Below are 19,248 nucleotides of genomic sequence, written 5' to 3'. Positions count from 1 at the left end.
ATTTAATTGTGTTGTCTTTTGGTTTTTCCTGTTGAATGTCCATTTTCATTACAGACTGAACCCTGTCATTTGACAAATATTTAAATTCCATGAGTTAAATCACCACGGACCACAAGTAATATTTTGTCCCCTGCTGACACTCTAATGTTACTCCTGTCTGAATAGGACTTAAGGAAATGGACGGTAAACCTGTGACGTGTAATTTTTCTTCGGCAAAGACGGCTCAAACTAATTTTGAAAGATAAATAGCTGAAGGTGAGCTGGATGTGAAACTATAGATTCTAGAGCTACTTTCAACAATCTGACAGAAACCTCACAGTGTTCTTACAATTTATGTACCACTACAAACTGTGTGGAGCAGACAAAGAGAAAAACTAAAAACTAATAATAATAATAATGTTATTATAATAATTCAAATGAGAGCTGGGATGGGATCCATTTACCCTGCAACACTAAACACAATACATGGTCAATGGTCTGCACTCAAAGCGCTTTACACTGCGTCTCATTCACCTATTCTCACTCACAATCACACACTGATGGGGGCCAACACTTACCAGGAGCGACTAAGTTGGATTTCAGTGTCTTGCTCAAGGACACTTTGACATGTGACCAGAGGAGATTGGTGGACGACCGCTCTACCTCCTACGCCTACAGTCGAATAGGCAGTTTGGATAATAGATGTGTGGATGGAGGATTTTTCAAATTCCGAAAGAGCCTCAAAACCAACTACTTGAAGATCACAACTGTAAAAAAGTACAGTTTTTTTTCACAGCCAGTTGTTGGATTTCTTTCTTAGGGGGCTGATATCCTCAACGTGCAACAAATGGATTTCTTGATACACTGTCAACATTAGAGGTTAGAGGTAATGTTTGTTTGACTGATTGAATGTTAATATGGAATTAGGACACAGTGTTCCTGCGGAGGAAAAACAAAGTTGTCTTTTGTCTTGAACTGAAGAGTCTTCTGTGACTGATCACACAGGTCACCTCAATAATTACTTTTTGTGCTGCGGTCGAATTGCATGGCAACACACACACACACACACACACACACACACACACACACACACACACACACACACACACACACACACACACACACACACACACACACACACACATTTTTTGAGAACAAAATGCCCTTCATCTTTTACAGGAAGTGGGATACTTTGTAAAACAGTGTGAGAAGGAGAAACAGTGAAACAAATCAAAGACAAAACCTCACAGGACACCGATAAAGAGAAGGGACATTTCACTGCACCGTGGTGTACATTAAAAAAAACATTTCCTTTTTTATTTTGTCAGAGACTAAAAATAGCCTCTCAAAGCCTACATGCAGAATATTAACATGTCAAACACATTCTAGTCACATTTAGAGAAGTTACGGCTGTGATGGTCGACAACAGGTGGAGGCACGTTGCTCAGAGGAGGAAAGGTGGGGTTGCTGAGCTAGGACCTGCAGACGTGGAATAAGACGTTACAGAAGGAGTGAGACAGAAAGTAAGAACTAAACACACAGCGAAGACAAACCTCCCTGAACTCACATGTTAAACCTCAGCACAGCCTCAGAGTTTGACCGAGAAAGAAGCGCAAATTAAAAGTCGGCACTATCTGAAGCAGGACCTTCCATTACAGGGAAATTACACATTCACTCTACTGTTCCTCTACACATTTTTATACCTAATGAGCCATTTAATCATGAGTATTGAGTCTGCTAACCAATGTAGGGTTGGGTGGTGCCTACAAATGACGAGGTCTACAATGAAACACCCTGAGGTTTCCAAGTTTAATGTGAATGGTCAGTCAGTGCTTACGAACACTGTTGCAAACTGCAGGCTGCGTTTGTGAATGCAGCTTGTTTCGTTTGCTTGTGCGTTTGAAGGCCGTGTTGGATGCCTTCGTTCTTCTAGTCTCAGCTATTTTCAGTTCATGTTGGACCTCGGTTATTATTTCACGAGTCGGATTTTGAGGTAATGGCAGTAGAGGTTACATGCAATTAACATGCAATCCAGGTCCTGGTTCAGACAATGCTGCTCCCATGTGTTAACGTCACATGAAATAGAACATAGAACCTTTTTTGGGGGGTTAAATTAAGGAACGATCCCCTTTTTATCTCCTTGAAAGGAATCAAGTACAGCTCAGTGACAGAGTTTCGTAATTTTTCTCACATACACATTTAGCTTTGCTACTGTCACATTAAAAAAATAATAACTTGACGAACGTTTTTTTCTGTGTATGACTTCCTACAGTACGAATGGACTTTTAGCAGCTTGAACAAGTGAGGCTGAAGTTCGAATAGCTTGAAAATATTGTCAGACTGTATTTCAGTTAATACCACGGAGATCAGTCTCAGCTTCCAGATACCAAACACTACTGAAGAGGGAAGGTTTTCTCTGACCTGAACACTGAACATTGCAAATACACTTCATCACAGCTTAAGCACTGCTGGACACTACTAGAAGAAAAACAGAAATGTCGGTGCATCATTACAAACAGAATCATTAACAAACCACGGTTGGGGTTTGATAAGGTTGCTGGGAAACATGGGCAAAAAACACACAAAAATGCAGAATTTGAAAGGCAGAATATAACAACATCTTGTTTTACAGTGAAGTTACAGACACACAGGAACAAGATAGCAAACGTTTTCCCATTTACACCTGTTCCATACATTATCAGTCACCGCTCATCCTACTTGGGTCGCAGGGAAGCTGGAGCCCGTCACAGGTGTCCACCCTGGACAGGTGGCCAGTGTATTGCAGGGCCACACAGAAAGACGTACAGAAAAAGAAAACCATCCGCACTCACATTCACAACCACAGGCAATTTGACATTTACCAATTAAGCTAACATGCATGTTTTTGGACTGTGGCTGGAAACCCACGCAAGCACGGGGAGAACATGCAAACTCCACGAAGACAGGCCGCGGGTGGCTGGGGCGCAACCCTGCAACCATTAAGCTCCTGTTTGACCAAATCTGAAATATTTCTTGGTGTCGGTCTACGGTCACAGCTGCCATGTGACTTTCCAACACTTTCTCATCCCACGGCATCAAACATCGACGCTTCCTAAGGCATCAAATTGAGCCACTTTGTTCATCCTTTGGTGTGTCACATTGACGCCGCAGGTACCCGCCACTATTTGACTCCCTGGGAACAACTGCAACAACAACGGTTTGGCTTAGGCACCAAAAACTTCAGGGTAAGGTTAAGTTAGCAGAAAAATGACATGAACACAAAATGCTACCAACAGTGACAACGACACACACATGCTTCCTTAATATAATAACCATGTGCGCTAAGTTGTGAAACAATCAGTAAAGCACATAGTGTCTTAGTCAAACCTTGGTCTGCTGTGGAAAAGTCCTGTGTCTTGTTGTACCATCCACCTCCTTATGAGACTTCCTCTCCTCATATTTTACATCATAGATTCAGGCGTCAATTATTGAAGCGCCTGGGTTTTTATTGAACTCCACTGAAAGCTCTGACCACCAATCACCCATGTGAACGGTGACCTTAACGGTCAGCATGTCGCACAGAAGGGACTGTACAAAGCAACGCTTTTTGATGCCTCGGGAATGAGAATGGGCTGGACTTTCTACACACAGTATTTGTCTTCACCAAACTTAAAATGTCGTAACATTTGTCACGCTAAGCCACTTTAAGGACAGCGAGTCAGCTGCACACCACTACAGCCTGAAAGACCCGTTTCTCACATGTTCACAGCAGAAGGAAACGAGTCTTAAAGTGATGCTGTCACTGTAAGGTTTGGCTGCATGCGGCCCTGTTTTTCTGTAAGGGATTCTCTGTGCTTGTCTCGCTGAGGTGCAGATGCAAAACTAAAATGAAAAGGGGGGGAAAAAAGTGTGACATTCAAACAGAAGCCTCCAACACTACTTTCAAATACATAAAAATATGATTAAGAGTCGACCTTGATTTGCAGCGAGGCATGCAAACCCTCAACATCCTTTACAAACCTGTTGAATTTTGATTTATGGACAAAGATGCAAAAACATTCCTGCTTCTAAGCATTACAGTCAACGTGACTTTGTTTCTTGTCAACGAAAATGTAGTTTAGAGCAACTAACTCTGAAGTTACCCACCGAAAAACAATGACTGTTCTGTTAAATTTTTTTTTTTTTTCCTGGTGAGGATAGAGACAACAGATTCCTTCTCAAATACATTCCTTTCTTTAACACTGAACAATACTGTTGCCGCGCCTTTCCGAATTTCTTCCGCCTGATTCGGACGGTTGCCGGCACTCGGAGGGAGGAGGCGTTGAGACCATCGGCCTTCCTCATTTAAAAAGTTAAAAATTACACCACAGTACACAGTTTTCACAAGTCATGCGCATATACAGGATCTAGAATTCAGAAAGAAATGTTGAAAATAAAAGCTTTAAATAAAGACTACTTTGGAAAAAAAAAATTATTATAATTATAATAAATTATTAGCTTGTTTAGACACAGTGAAGTCTTTACATGGAATTTCATACCAAAGAATAAGTGTAAACATATCTATATGACTGGCTGGCCCCCTCTCACTCCCTACAACCCACTAAAACAAACTGCATGTGGTAATCAGCTGCACATTATTAGCAAAAAGGGAAACAGACAGGGGCGTAGAAATAATCTTTTTCAATAAATAGCACATTCCAGAGGGGCAGACCTTACTCCGTTAGCCAGTTTACTATATTTCTGAACTAAAACCTCTAAAGAAGCGGTTAAAAATAAGTAAGACAGCAGACATGATAGCGATGCAAAGGTGACGGTGGGTTTCCTCGATGCCGCTCTTTGTATTCGGTCTCGCGACACAAAAAAAGAGAAAAATTATGACTGCGCAAAAAAATTTTTATGATGCGCAACAATTCCTTCCAACAACAACAAAGGTGAGAAACTAAGGCCCCTTAAATAAATATTCTTCTTTTCATGGTTTTCCCCAGTGGAAAAAAAAAAAAAAAAATTTATATCGCACTTCTATGGTTAAAAAATGGTTTTCCCGCGCCGTAAGAAAAAATTTATCAAAAAGAATCACCAAGAAACACGGCTATACCATCCTGGAGTTAGTGTCCGAGGAAAAGTGTCCGAGGTTTTGTTTTTGTCGGCGACCCCTGTTGTTTTTGGGACATTTCCTAAAAAGACAAGAAAGAGAAAGATGTATTTATTTCCATAATTACAGACAGAGATTTTTCCCTTTAAGACTCCTTTTTAAAAAAAAAAAAATCAAACACAGGGTTCACAGTTCACAAAGATATTTTTTATGATTCATTCATCAATGTCTTTATCTGTTTTATCTATATTTAGATTTAAATCTAATCACTTTTTTATAACGTTCATGGATTATTTGCAGCGCACAGTAATTTGCACTTAAAGCTACAAAGTGCAAGCTAAGCTAGCGTTAGCTTGAGGCTTAGTCCTCTCAGTCTTTACACTTTACTCTGCACGGGCTTTCGTCTTCTCTTTCTAATGAAGCTACATTAAATATGGATGCTAATACACTTTACTAGTCAAGCAGAAATCGTTGCTGTTTTCTGATTGGTCAGAGGGTTGAGGCTCGCAAACAAACTTTTTAAAAGTAAGCATTTCTCTACTGCTACCAATGCCGTTGTGTGGGTCTGTGTCACAGGAGGTGTCCACAGCCCGTCTCCACATTGTTCTACGGAGCATATTAGTAAGTATTTGTATACTGTGTAAAAATAAAACATATGATGTGGACTGTGTAGCCTACAGAGGGAACTGATAGTAAGTGACATCGTAGAATGAAACTAACACACATATACAAATAATTATGCTACAATAAAATCTTCATACCAACAGGCCACAGTTCAGCTGTCTAGTCCACTAGAATCTGTTTAACTTGCCATTATTTGGTCTCTGCCTTCATTTATTTCTTTTATTTACCGATACGTGTTTGTTAACTAATGCTCTGAAGGTTTAAGGTTAGGGTCTCTACACACTTTCTTTTCCTGCAGACCGTGAGCAGTGACCCAGTCCAATTTGAAAACCAGGGCTGAATTGGTTTTACTCACTATTATGTGTGAGTGTCAGATACTGTCTGTGAACCTACAATCAGATTTTTAGCCTATTCATCACCATAGAGCCTCACTGTTGTTCCCAAACTATTATAAACCCATCAGTGAGCCACAGTGCTGCACTCAGTGACATGTTTCTTCCTCCCAAAGAGCTTTGACCTATTTGTTTAAAGGAGCTTCAAAGGCTGGAAATTACAGAGACTAGAAAATTGGTGGTTGTTCTCAGCATTTGGAGCAGTTTTTGTTTCTAAATACTAAGGTCACAGTTTTTGTGAGAAGGAAACATGTCACCCAGTGCCAGTGTGCGAAACACTGATGTGTTAATAGCCTTTGAATGATGGAGCTCTACAGCACAGCTGCTAAAATCAAGGGCTGAATTCAAACACCCTACAGTGAGTAGATGCAAATGATTGTTGGCTTTAGTCTTCATATGGGATTTGTGCCCAATAACAAAACTCTTCTTCATTTTAAATTCAGCTCTCGCACAACTGAAAATATCTGCATATCTGGAAGATTTACAAGACGGCAGAGAGACCAGCCACGATGTGCGGCCTGACAAAAAGACAGGAGGCTGAGCTGGAAGTGGCAGAGCTGAAGATGCTGCGATTTGCATTGGGAGTCACGAAGATGGACAGGATTAGCAGTGAGTATGTTAGAGGGACAGTACAGGTAGGACGGCTGGTGGGATGGTGGTGGAGCTTCATTGATATTGTAGTATTTGTAGTATTTTGAGCTGCCATGACACAGGCTAAAGTTTTCTTAGAAACGCTGCTGTCTGTCCGATGATCACCAAAGTTTGCGTACTTGAAAATTTGTTACTGAAGAGGTGAAGACTCACTGCTTGGTCGACACCAAGCCGTTGCAAACTTCCGTTGGGTGAAATTCGGCCTGTTGTGTACTGAAAAATATTTTCTTTGCCGAGCAACAGAAACATCGCATGTATGTGGAGGAGAGTCCACATTAGAGGCTTGTTTTCCTGTCGAACAGCCGCCAAAGTTCGACAAATAATAGAGACACTGATGCTTCGGTTTGTCTTCAGACTCCATAAAGTCTGTCTGCTGCTTCGGGCGAGCGAAACGAGGCCAAATCAAATCCTGTTTAATTCTCCGCGGCTTTAAGCTTCAGCTGCCACCAGCAGCGTCCACGGTCCTGACAGGCATCACACCTACACCTCATGTGTGAACCATGATTCTGTTTTTACTGTTTTTTCCTGTCCCAGCGAAACAAACATTTAAATACCAGAATGAACAATGCACATGAGAAGCTCTGTTCCAATACTGTGGATTGCAGTAGAAATCCTTGTTAGCTTACAGGAAGTAGAACTTGAGTGAAATTTACATACAGTAAATTAAAGTTTTTAGAATTTCTTTCAATACTTTTTCTTTGTTTAACATGTTTTTCATTTTTAATATTCTATAATCTACTCTTTCATTGTTCTAATTCTGTCAAAGATACTCAGAAGTACTATTTAAGGGGTACCTGTATATTTTAAGATTTACCCATTGACTTACCCATTAAAAGTGATTTATTCTGTGCAGATATTCAACAAAACATCCTCAGATTTATTACCATCCATCAATTTATTCATTCGGTCACCTCAAATTTTATATACCGTCTAAAACCGCATGTGAAAATATTCCAGACCTCTAACATAAACCAAAATCCCATATAACCATAAAGATGTTCAATTGCCAAATACTTTAAATTGAATATGTACATTAAAGGGGAATTATGTGCCTAATAAAACCGATTTTACTCCTTCAGTCCTAATGTGCTTCGGAGTTGGTGGATGCCGCCTCACCTTGTGATGCACATCACCACAGCAACGATGATGGCGATCTGCACGGCGCCGATAATGGCAGCGATGAGGACGTAGTGAAGCTTCTGTCCACTGGGAACCACGTAAAGGATGTTGAAGTCCTGAGGCTCGTCACACTGCGGACCTTTGTAGCCTGCATCGCATCTGGGACACACAGGAAGAGAACTGTGTAACTACCCCAATTTCTTAATGTGTCCCTAAGAGCAAACAGGCCCTATGTGTGTATTTATTGTCTACACGTTTTTTCTGTTTGGCGACCATCACGATTCATCCAGCCCAGTAAACTACAATCATAGTTCACAGTGTCTTTAAAAATTGATTTAAAATTGGAGTTGGTTCAGTTTTACAGTAAAAAGCCTGTTTTTTTTTTTTCATTTTCAACAAACCAATTGCAACACAGAAGAACTTCTTCATAAGTACAAATCTTTACATAATTAAACTTGACTGAACTGAAACTTGAATGTTAATTTGACCTGAACTGGTGTTATCTTACTAAGAAGTGAATATTTGATGCACGTGGATTTATTAAATATCTGATTGATGTGACAGCAACAGTGACTTTGCACATTACAGGACAATAGTGAATGTAGTACTCAAATACCAGCACCAGCGACTGCAGTAAATTGATTAGTAGACCTTTTCTTTGCCCTTATGTTTACCTTTGAGAAATAATAATAATTATTATTAATAATAATTTACAAATTGTTAATTTTTTCCAGCATCAAATTCACCACACCACTACACCTACTTTTGTACTTAAAGTGAATTTTTGAGCACGCACTTCGTAATTTCTCTTGAGTTAAGAGTATAAAGTGGCACTTCTACTTGTAGTGGAGTATTTTTCTACACTTCTAATTGGGCACTGACTTTCTGTATTAATACCTCTGAACTACTGATGTCGACCTGCTCCACTTCCCGAGCCGACAAGTGTTCTAAACCAATGAATTTGCTGGTGCTCTCAGCTGCACAGAGTGAACTGTTTCTAAAGAAACTCAGATCATCTTTGACAAGTCCACTGACATTTCCAGTACTTCAATACATTCTGAGTACAGCAAGCTCATTTCAGGCAAATCTAAAGCATTAAGATACTCAGTACTTCATGTTTACGGGATCGATGACAGACCTGCAGGTGGCTGTGTTGAATTTGATCTCACATTTCCCGTGAACGCAGAAGCTGGCGTAGCTGTCGGCGCAGGGTATCGGCATCCCGGCGTAGAAACCGTCACTGTGGTCCAGACCTGTGGTTTCTGCCCAGGTGCAAGGGGAAAAAAAACTCAATGAATAAAGAGACGTGAGAGGATGGACGTCGTTTAGTGAAGTGACAGTGTGAAGATGTTTGTGACAAAACCACTGAGATGTATAAATAATCAATCTGTTCCTTTGATTTGATTTGTTCTACATGTTCACGTCAGGCAGTGAATAAAAGTCTCTGTCTTCACAAAGTCTCATGTCCTGCATTTTTATAAATTTTTAAAAAATTGTTGAAATAATAATAATAATAATAGTAACTTCTTTGTTTGATTTTCCTGAAATGAAATTGAAATTCTGTAAAATGTTAAACACTACTTGATCCTCACAATTATGTCATAATTAGTTTAATTATTCCACAATAAAAGCAAACTGCTACTTCCTCCCCTGTCAGCGGCTCTGCTGTATGACCGAATGCAGCATAAAATGCAAATGCTTTGCACATTAAAGCATCTTTCCATCAAATAGATCTGTCTCCACCATAATTCACTGCAGCAATAAAAAAAAAAATAAAATCACATAAAATGCAAAGCTGCTAATTAAAAGGACTGATGTGTAATGTACCAAATTGACATTAACATGACGACATGAAGAAGGTTTTAATAACAACTGAAGCACTGAATTTTACTATTTGCCGCATACAGCTGCAAATGTGACAGATAGTTTGGCTGATAACGAGCTTTAGAAAAAGTGACACTCAAACATTTAAAACTCCCTTTTCTTTCAGACAGTGAAAAAACCTTCCATACAATTACGACTTGCGCAATTTTACCAACTTCTAAACGTCAAATCTTCATTCAACCTGCATTGTTTTCTCCCTTTTGGCCCGTAGATCAGAAACACGTGCTCCTGAGCACTTTGCACACATTAATGGGAATAAAATGAAAGCTCTTGAAAATATTTTTTGTACCACTGTTGGTGACACGAGTCACCGTGGTTTCACGACTATAGTGTATTTTGGCATTTTCTGCACCTGTTGGTAACAAGTTAAATTGAACATGAAAACTCTCTTTCTCAGTTCTGTGACCAGCTGCACTCTACAGTTTATAATGATGAAAACGCAACAGAATGTAGTTTTATTCATTTATTTCTGACTTTGAATGGTTCACCATCATCCCCTGGAGAAACCAGAGGAGGAAACACTGGAGACAGCTGTGAACGCAGCCTCTGCCTCACATTATTATAGTCAGAAATGTGCGTGCCCTTCACTCTGTGCAGTGATGTTTAATCCGATCCCTCTTTTGTCTGTCTCCGAGTCCAAGGTAAAACTCAAAGTGAAAGACTTGAGAGAGCTGCAGAGGATTCTTTCCCCACTGGTATGTTTTAGAAGGGTGATCTCAATGCACGGGGTGAGCTGCAGACATGAAAAACCCTCTGGATTCTATTTCATCTGCTCTTTGATCTCTAGTCTCAACATTTGCCTTGTGCAGCTGAATGGGTAACACAAAATGGCCTCTTTCTGCTCCGCTAATCTGCGTGTTTACTTCGGAGAAATCACAGCGTCACGCTGCTTTCAGGCTTAAAACACAGCGTCTGCAAAGAAACAGAGCTGCATTAAGTTTCATTTTGCAGTTATTGCTCCTTAGCAGGTTCGAACACAGGTTAACAGGCTGCTCAAAGGCCACAGGAAGCTTTAGCGGCAGCTGCAGTAAAGAAGGCAGGAAAGAACTTCAGGTTTACAATGTGGTTATATGATCTGGGTAAGAAGTAACACAGTCTCACAGGGCATCGATGCGCTGCTTGATTTTTAACAGCAAGCTGAGCAGCCTCAGGGCCTTGATTAAAATATCTCAACAACAATTGAATGATTTTCTACGAAATTTGCTCCACATAGAGATTCCTCAGATAACGAACTCCGGCGCTTTGGTGTTTTGGCTATTTAAACTTTTGATCTCACATTGTGTGTAATACTGGCCATCAGTAGACTTTTTAAAGGCCTTTCAATGGAGACCAAAATCCAGAGTGCTGGTCCTGTGCAACGGTGTATGTAAAGTTAATATGGGGCTTAAGCAGTTTAAGTTTATTAAATCCCTCCCTCCTCGTGTTTCCATTGACAGCGTTTACCCATTGAGTTGCAATAGAAAAAATGTTGAATCAAAGACGCCGCCATTTTGGAAAACCTCCAGTTAATGTGACTTGTTGGGCCAGTTGGAAACATCTTCAGACAAACTGAATACGTTGCTGCACAGATTGAGATGAACGTGACGAATAATTACATCGAGTAAAACCTGTCTCAGGGCTCATACATTCAGAACGTGGGGCAGCTATCATTTGGAACATCTAGAGCAGTTATTCGAGTGAGTAATACAGTCTTATTACCCCTGGAGTGTACAGGGCACTCGTGAGGCCTGAGTGCAGAAGGACGTGAGTGTGCATGGCTTATGTGCCAGAGTCCAGAAGAATGGGGATTTTTCAGGCTACTTGCTGCTGAGTGAATGTATCCAGCTCGTGGGCATCTAACAGAAATGCTGAAAGTTTCTCTGTTCTCCCAGTGAAAGACAGATAAGTCAGGGGCATGTTTGTTACAGAAGGTGGGCGTGAAGCATTAACAGTTTGCCTTCATTCATTTTCTTCTCATAGAATCATAGACTCAGAAGAAAGTCAAGGACAGACGTCTGAAAATTGCTTGTGGGAAAGTTGAAAAAAAGAAGACAAAAGTGTTTTATTAAAAAAATCTCAATCTGTCTGAATCCTCTTCACAGAAAGTTTGACAGATTTGACCCAAGCACTGTGTTAAAACACTACACAAATGAGACTCATTTCTTCCTTACCTAAGACGTTTACTTTAAATGGACTGCTGTCGTCTTTCTTCCCCTGTTTTTCCTTGTCAGCTGCAGGGGAAACATATGGACAGAGTCAGTTACATACAATATTACAGTACAGTAGAGTATAAATATTACAGTGTGTACATTTTGATTCGGTGCTGGATTCAGATGGCTTTGTTTTTTTCTCCATCTGAACTATTTTCAGCTGAACATTTGACTTCTTGGACGCTGTTTCCTATAGTGTCTTGTCTAATCTGTTTATTGACTGACTGAGTGTGTGTGTGTGTGTTTTACTATTCAGGACAGACTAAAGGAAGTGGAGGATGTCTGAGGATGTTTACTTGCTGTCTGAGTCGAGAGTCAATCTGAGCCTCACTTCTCTCTTTGTGTCTGTGTGTGTGTGTGTGTGTGTGATGGTGGCAGATGATGGCAAACAAACAAACAAACAAACAAACAAACAAACAAACAAACAAACAAACAAACAAACAAACAAGCAGTGGTCCTGGTGTTTAGTGTCAATTTTCCTGTTGACAGGCTTCATGTCTTGCAGGACATGCGTGACTGCAACCCAAACCCAACCTAAATCTAACCTCCACTGAAAAAGTTGTTGTTTGAATTCTGCAACAACACTCTGCTGCGCTGAGGTCTGGCCCTCACATTGATGTTTCTGAACTCACAGCTCAAGCTGTTGCACACACACTTCGGGGCAGCAACCGAAATGCACAAAGAAACAAATACCCACACAAACACACTCATGCATTTTTAATGGTGCATCATTCCTGAGGAAATATTGACAGAGCTCTCTCTCTCTCCCTCTCTCCCTGCTACATGCCCTCCCCCATCCCTCCTCCCATCGTCTCCATTTCTCCCTCCCTTGCTCTTTCCTCCTTTTGTGAGAAATATTTCAGGTTGCCAGAGAAGATACTGCGTAAGATAGGAAGAAAACAGTGGTTGCATAACAAAGTGCTGATGCAGCAGAAGTCGAAGCCATCAACAGTAGACATAATGGACACACTGGTGCAGCTGGAGTCAGGCATTTTCATTCTCGGCTCTGCACAAAGCTGCTGTGTCAGGGAGTTAATTTTCATTAATACTCAGCTGTCCAACAAACAAGCTGGATTAACAGACAGATTTATGGGATTATGTCCTTTGACTAAATAAATCTATAGTCGGGCAGTTGCTGCTCTTGTAAACTTTTCTCTCACTTGTGTGTCGGGCTTGATGACTAATTGTGACAGATGGTTGCGATCTTCATCAGTGCTGCAAACTAACTGCCTCCAGAGTCACAGTGGTGTTGGGTTGTTTGGCCATGAGCTGAATGGAGCTGTATTAGCTCGGCAACAGCAGAATCAACCCCAGCCCCTAAAATTACATTTCTACTGTTTTCAGCTACTAATATGTCAACCAAACGTGTTTGATGCTAATTATAACACTAATATAATAATATCATGTCGAGAATTAAATGGCAAGTAACAAATATGTGTTACCGGATGTATATGAATACAATTTAAAATTATGATTATTACAAGGCTTTATGCTTGTGTTTCAGTTCTCACACTTGGTTAACAGCAACAAAACCACAGTCTTACTCTAACATTAACATTAACTTAAAGACACACATCACATCACCACATTTGAATACCTACCAAAACGTAGCCACGTTTGAAGTTTAATTGCAGAGTAACGTCATCTTTAGGAGACAGGTCAAAAATGTTTTTTTTTTTCATTTATGTTTTTGCCAAATGTGATTTAGGGATGTGTGAACAGGTGTCAGTAACTCGTGAGTCCTCTGACTTCTCTCAGACCTAGTGCTAAATGTCATTTACTGTCTGGTAAATCGTTTAAGAAAGTTACCTTAAACTTATTGTTATAAACATTATTAACAATTACCCCGATTTAGATAAACATAGGAATATATTGAGTCTGTTCCGCTCTGATGCTCAAATAAAAGTTGTATGACGATTTGAAATTGTTAGCTGTAATTTTTACTTCATATTAAAAATAAACGGAGCTTATGCAGGAGGTTGAATATTTAATATGTCTTGGTTTTTATCTTGTCTTGGGTCTGATCAGTTTCTTTCTTCTCCTGTCTTGACCATTTTCCTTTCGTTTCTTAGAATCGGTCTATTTCAAACTAAAAGCACAAATGCTGGAAAACGATCTAAGTGAACTAGATTTGTGTTCAGAGGTTTGTGTTAAAATAAAATAGCTTTCAAAATAACAAAATAATCGAATTTACTTTTCATTTTTCCGTGAGACCGAACCCCATTGAGTTGGGTTTCATGGTGTTTGCTGAATCAAAATGTTGGCCCGAGAGGACAGCGGATTAAGAGACAGGGCAGGTGCTCTTCACCTCAGGGTGCTAGACACCCACATAACCCCCACCCACCCTCCACCTTCTCGAGCCAGCCAGACTCCTGGTCACAGGCCACCTTGAAGCAATAAGCTCTGACAAAAAAAAAAAAAAAAAAAAAATCCATATATCCTGCCGTGTTACAGTCTCCTGCCAACACCCACACAGATAGAGAGAGCTGACGACACCTTGTGATTCAAGGTGAGTCTATCACCATAAATCAGATCTTAGAAGATACTCGGAGACTGAGGAGCTCTGGGTGCTGGCACAGACTCTGAAAGACATCAGACAGCAAACTGTGACTGCAAATGAAGTTTGTATCTAACTCTCCCAGCGACTCAGCATGGCCTCTCCACTGAGAAATAAAAATCTGTGATAGATCACAGGAGCTGAGATAGTTCATCTGTCTTCATTAAAAGCTGCTGGGAATTTGAAGAATGGAATGTGGAAGAAATATATACTGTAACTTCCCACTGTGCATTATTTATGCAAATTAACAAATCAACACATTTTTCTAAGCAAAAAACATGTGCAAACTACTTCTAGTTTCTAGTTCTAGTAACTAAAAGTAATGTCTGACAGATATTCATGAAGATGTGGACTCATTGACTTATCTTTGTAATCTCTGCATTAGGCACGAGTGACCAGCACTGCAACAGTCATTAGCCCTGCTATTAGCAGGAGGGACAACTGAAGTCCCTCAGGAGACGAGGGGGCGGAGGACCAGAGCTGGTTCAGAGAGTTTAGTCCCACCTCACGAACAGGCAAACGACGGACTGCACACTGAGCAGGGTGAAGGTTGCAACTTAACCCTGAACCTCTAATTATGGTATTATTAATGAAACAAATGTTATTACAACAAATAACAAATATTATTTCAACACAAAATCTAACTAAAGTAAAATGAACAAAATGAGTTCGTCTCCCTTAAAAACATTTTTAAAATATCTTACGTTACATTTATTTGGTAAAATAACATTTTACTAGCCGAATGTGAATTAAATGTTATTTTGATGAATATTTTTGGTTTACTCTTTTTGACATCCCCCCCCCCCCCAAAAAAAGGATGTAAGGTTTGCACCCAACTGTATTTAGTATAATTGTTGTATTCTGTGCAGTTTTCTTGATTATTATTCTTATTATTATGATTATTATTCTGTCATGGTATTTCGGGCAGATTTAAATGGCACCTGAATTTGCTTTGTGGGCATAATAGAGTTTTCAAATTCATTCAGATTAAAAATATAAAACAGCATCCAACCATTCTGAATCACTTTAACTATAGAAAACTCATGATGTGGTGAACTCTTGAATGCACCAATAAATGTAATCCGAGAATAAAATGTTGGTTTTGTTGTGAAACATGTGGAATGAGTCATTTACTTTGAGATTAGCCGAGTGCTTTATAAATTAAATGAATTATTATTATTATTATTTACTTTATATTTCCTCGTACTGCTGTAAGATCTGATTACTTCATTGAGCGTCAGAACAAAGTTTCTAAGTTTCCAAACTAGAAAATCGAATTTTTCCACAGATCTGTGGCGTCACTATAAACCCCACACTACAGATTTATGAAGCAGCAGTCAGACCTGAACAAATAAATTCCTCTGTGTCACATTAAAACAGGACATGTAATAAGGTGTGGATTAATGTCGTGAGGCTCAAAGCTCAGCTCCTGTAGAAACAACATGCATGCTTGGTTTGAGGGTTAATTGAAAACATTGGTGATTAGACACATTAATTTGTCTGACACAGTTTCAATAATGAGGCTGATTTATGGCAGAGATGACATAGTCACAGTCGTGCAGTCAGCAGCGTTCACGGGGGTGAAACAACATCAATCCTACATTTTACTACATCAGCGAGTTAATGTGGAATAATGACCTCCGTCTGCAGCGTTTAAATAATGTTGGAGATGGACGAATTAAACAGGACCAGTGAGAAGTAAAACGTGGGATTCGGGAAGAGGTTTAAAGGATTTTCACTGAAAAATGATGTGTTTAATAAGTGTGACGGAGGTGAAAAATATCCTCAAGTATCACCAATAAACTGCCCTGAAGCACAGCAAGTGAAGTGGTTTTGCTGCTGTATTTTGACTTTTAATAAGTTTGCAAAATGTTCCTAAAAACTTTTTTTCATTGTGGATTATTGAGTGGAGGCTGATGGTGGAAAGTGGAGATTTCAACCATGTAAAATTGAGTTTACAACACAATAGAGTGCAGCAACTAAAGAGACCTGAATGCTTTCCGAACCCACAGTAAATCTATAAGTTTGGCTACAGACAAAATAATATAAAATCATTATATGGTATGATTGCTTTTTGAACGAGGGGTTGTGTATATGATGGTGTGTCGATAATGCAAATTTAAAAACGAATTTGACCGGAACGTCGCTTATTTCCCCAAAAAAAACAAAAAACGCTAAACAAATAAGATTGTGGCTGCAGCGGGTGGAAGTTGAGAAAAAGAAACGCCAGCCGATGAGACGTCACTGAATATCAGACATAAACTTAAAGTACCTGCATGTCGAGGGGATAAAAATTATTTTCAAATAATGCAGTACCATTTCCATAACCTGTAAAAGTAACAGTAAAAACTGCAGTACCTTTAAACTGGGCTCACTTTCTAAATCAAATGAGAGAAACTGTTTGACTCAGAGTCTCTTCTTTCATCAGTGAGAGTTTCCAGAGAGCCTCTCTGGGTTTGTGAAAATGCTTTTCATTTTCAGGACGGTTTATTGGTGTGGAACGGGTCTCTTTCATATTTCACCGAGGTTACGGCAGCCATTTTCTGAAAGCTCAACAAGCCTGCATGATGGGATTTTCCAATTTGGATTCAATAAAACAGTGATCGAGGCATCAGCAGGTAGATTTATCTGCCTGTACACAAGCGGAGGAGGCCGTTATCTTCTCTCATACACACTCCAGTCAGGGTCGGAAGTCGACAATGTCAGCAGCGAGGGCCGAATCTAAATCCACAGAAATCAATGTATTTACAGAATAACATAAAAGTGCCAGAAAATTCACAGGATTGTGGCTTTAATTCTGTCGCATACAGTGTGTGAATGTTTACTCTGGGTTCAAAACTCTAAATAGAAAAAGTGCGAAAATCAAGAAAAAGCCCAAAAACTATATTTGAGGCAAAGGGTTGAAAAATAGGTCAGATCAAGCTCTCGTGTGTCCCTGAATGCCTCATGTTCCGAGCCTGTAGAGCATGCAAACGCTACGGTTGGAACGATTTCAATCAAAAACCCGGACCTGTTCGGTTCGCTTGTCACGGTTAACAGATCGATGAAAACAGTACGTCCTCGCTGGTGCTTTAGCAAAGACGCATCAAACAGAGCTGTAAACTGATACGAACTGTTCCAGTCTTAATTAACAAACATACCTTTTCTTACTTTACCCACTGATCCCTGAACAGCTATAGTCTCCTTGTCTGTCATAAATATTTTAACATTTACTGCTTAGTGGCTGAAAGGTGTTTTGGCACAGAGCCTTCTGCCACCGGTAGAATCCTCTGTCTGATTGCTCATGTACGTCAATCCACAGCTTGATCGCAGACGTCTCATAGCGCTGAGCAGACTGAGGTGTAGAGATGCACATGCAAACTGTGTTTTTCTTACTATCGACCAACGTAACATTTCTTTTTCTCTTTTAGTCTCTTTAAGTCTTACTGTTGCTAATAACAATACACCAATCACACATCCACCGTCCTGTTTCCACAAACACTTCCTAAACAATTAATAAACAATTAATTGTTTTGAGTTTTTATTAAGAAATATGTCAAACTGGTTGTTAATTCATCATCTCACTGTAAATGTTTTACGGTTTCTGTTGTCCTCTATCATAATACATTTAATATATCTGGGATGTGAACGAGACATTTAAAGGCATCACCATAGACATTTACCCCAATTTTAGAGGGATCACTGTGACTAATCGACACTGACAATAAAAAGCATCGCTGTTTGCCGCACTAAACACTGGGGTTTGATAACAACAAGAAGAAAACAACCAGCAATCGATAAAACAAGATAGAGCACGTGATAAACTGAAAAAAGACAGCAGTAGCCCAAATAGCAATAACTCTACTCATCTTGCCTGGCTTAAAATATACATAAAGGGCGACTTTGTCAATTTTCAGCTGGCTCTCTAGTGTAAATGTACATCAATGCATTTATATTTCTCTGCTTCATTGCTGAAAAACTCCTCCAGATGACATCACCCAGAGGTGGGTTTTTTTCATTATTAATAATTCATATGGTGTCGTGTTGGGGAGCTCGGAAAAAGCAGGTTGACCAACTGACCTAAATATATCATTTTAAATTTTAAAACCACAAATATTCTGATCAAAACCAGTGTAAACTTTGGACATTTGAAATTTGCCCTTCATCACATGTCATTCGCACACTTGCTTTGTTCACCTCCATATCACATTCGTGCAGCAGTCAAAGTCCTACCTGATTCACTGTTTCAGCTCCACACACTGACAGGCACAACATGCTCCGTGTTCTCCGTTCGCTCACTGAGATATGAAAACTCACTCCTTCAGAGATCTGACTCATCATTTTCTGCTCATCAGTGTGCTGCCAAGTGCTGCCAAGCATCACTGACATAAGATAGGCCAGAGACAGTCCTTGTGAAAAAGCCCAAAGTCTTTTGGATAAAGTTGCACTGAATGTTAAAAGTCTTCAGCTGCAGTAGCTCTTCAGTCTGCACAATATGAGCTAAAACATAATTAGAGGTTTGTCTTCAGAATCTAAACTAGTTTAGCTGTCATGGAAACGTATCCAATGTTATCCAATGGCAACTATTTGTGTGTGGAAAACGTTTTTGAACCTGTGCCTTCAGAAACTGGTTTAACCCCCCTTTATCCGCCCTGCACCTCGGTTCGGAAGGATTTTAGTCTAGTCCTTCTTCACGTAGCTTCAACTCAGGGATGTTGGTTGGCTTCCTTGCATGAGCTGCTGGCTAGTTTCTTAGACGTTACCCTGGATTCCCCGTGACCTCCTGGACTACAACACACCTTG

General features: G+C 39.9%; 1 protein-coding gene across 2 annotated transcripts in view; it reads right to left on the bottom strand.

Annotated features, from left to right (window-relative positions):
* Positions 1–1,265: 1,265 nt before the first annotated feature.
* Positions 1,266–19,248, bottom strand: part of tmeff1a (transmembrane protein with EGF-like and two follistatin-like domains 1a) — a 79,521-nt gene continuing 61,538 nt past the window's right edge. For both annotated transcript variants that reach the window (XM_067529182.1, XM_067529180.1), the window contains 4 exons: positions 11,871–11,930; positions 8,975–9,098; positions 7,834–7,995; positions 1,266–5,132 (listed from right to left, as the gene is read on the bottom strand). In XM_067529182.1, coding sequence (XP_067385283.1) covers positions 5,048–5,132; positions 7,834–7,995; positions 8,975–9,098; positions 11,871–11,930 — 431 coding nt within the window. In that variant the 3' untranslated portion in view covers positions 1,266–5,047. The remainder of the gene's footprint in view (positions 5,133–7,833; positions 7,996–8,974; positions 9,099–11,870; positions 11,931–19,248) is intronic.

This window comes from Channa argus, chromosome 14 (assembly GCF_033026475.1).
Source record: "Channa argus isolate prfri chromosome 14, Channa argus male v1.0, whole genome shotgun sequence".
NCBI classification, from domain to species: domain Eukaryota; kingdom Metazoa; phylum Chordata; class Actinopteri; order Anabantiformes; family Channidae; genus Channa; species Channa argus.
Note: the sequence above shows the minus strand (reverse complement) of the source record. Positions and strands in the feature narration are given on the sequence as shown.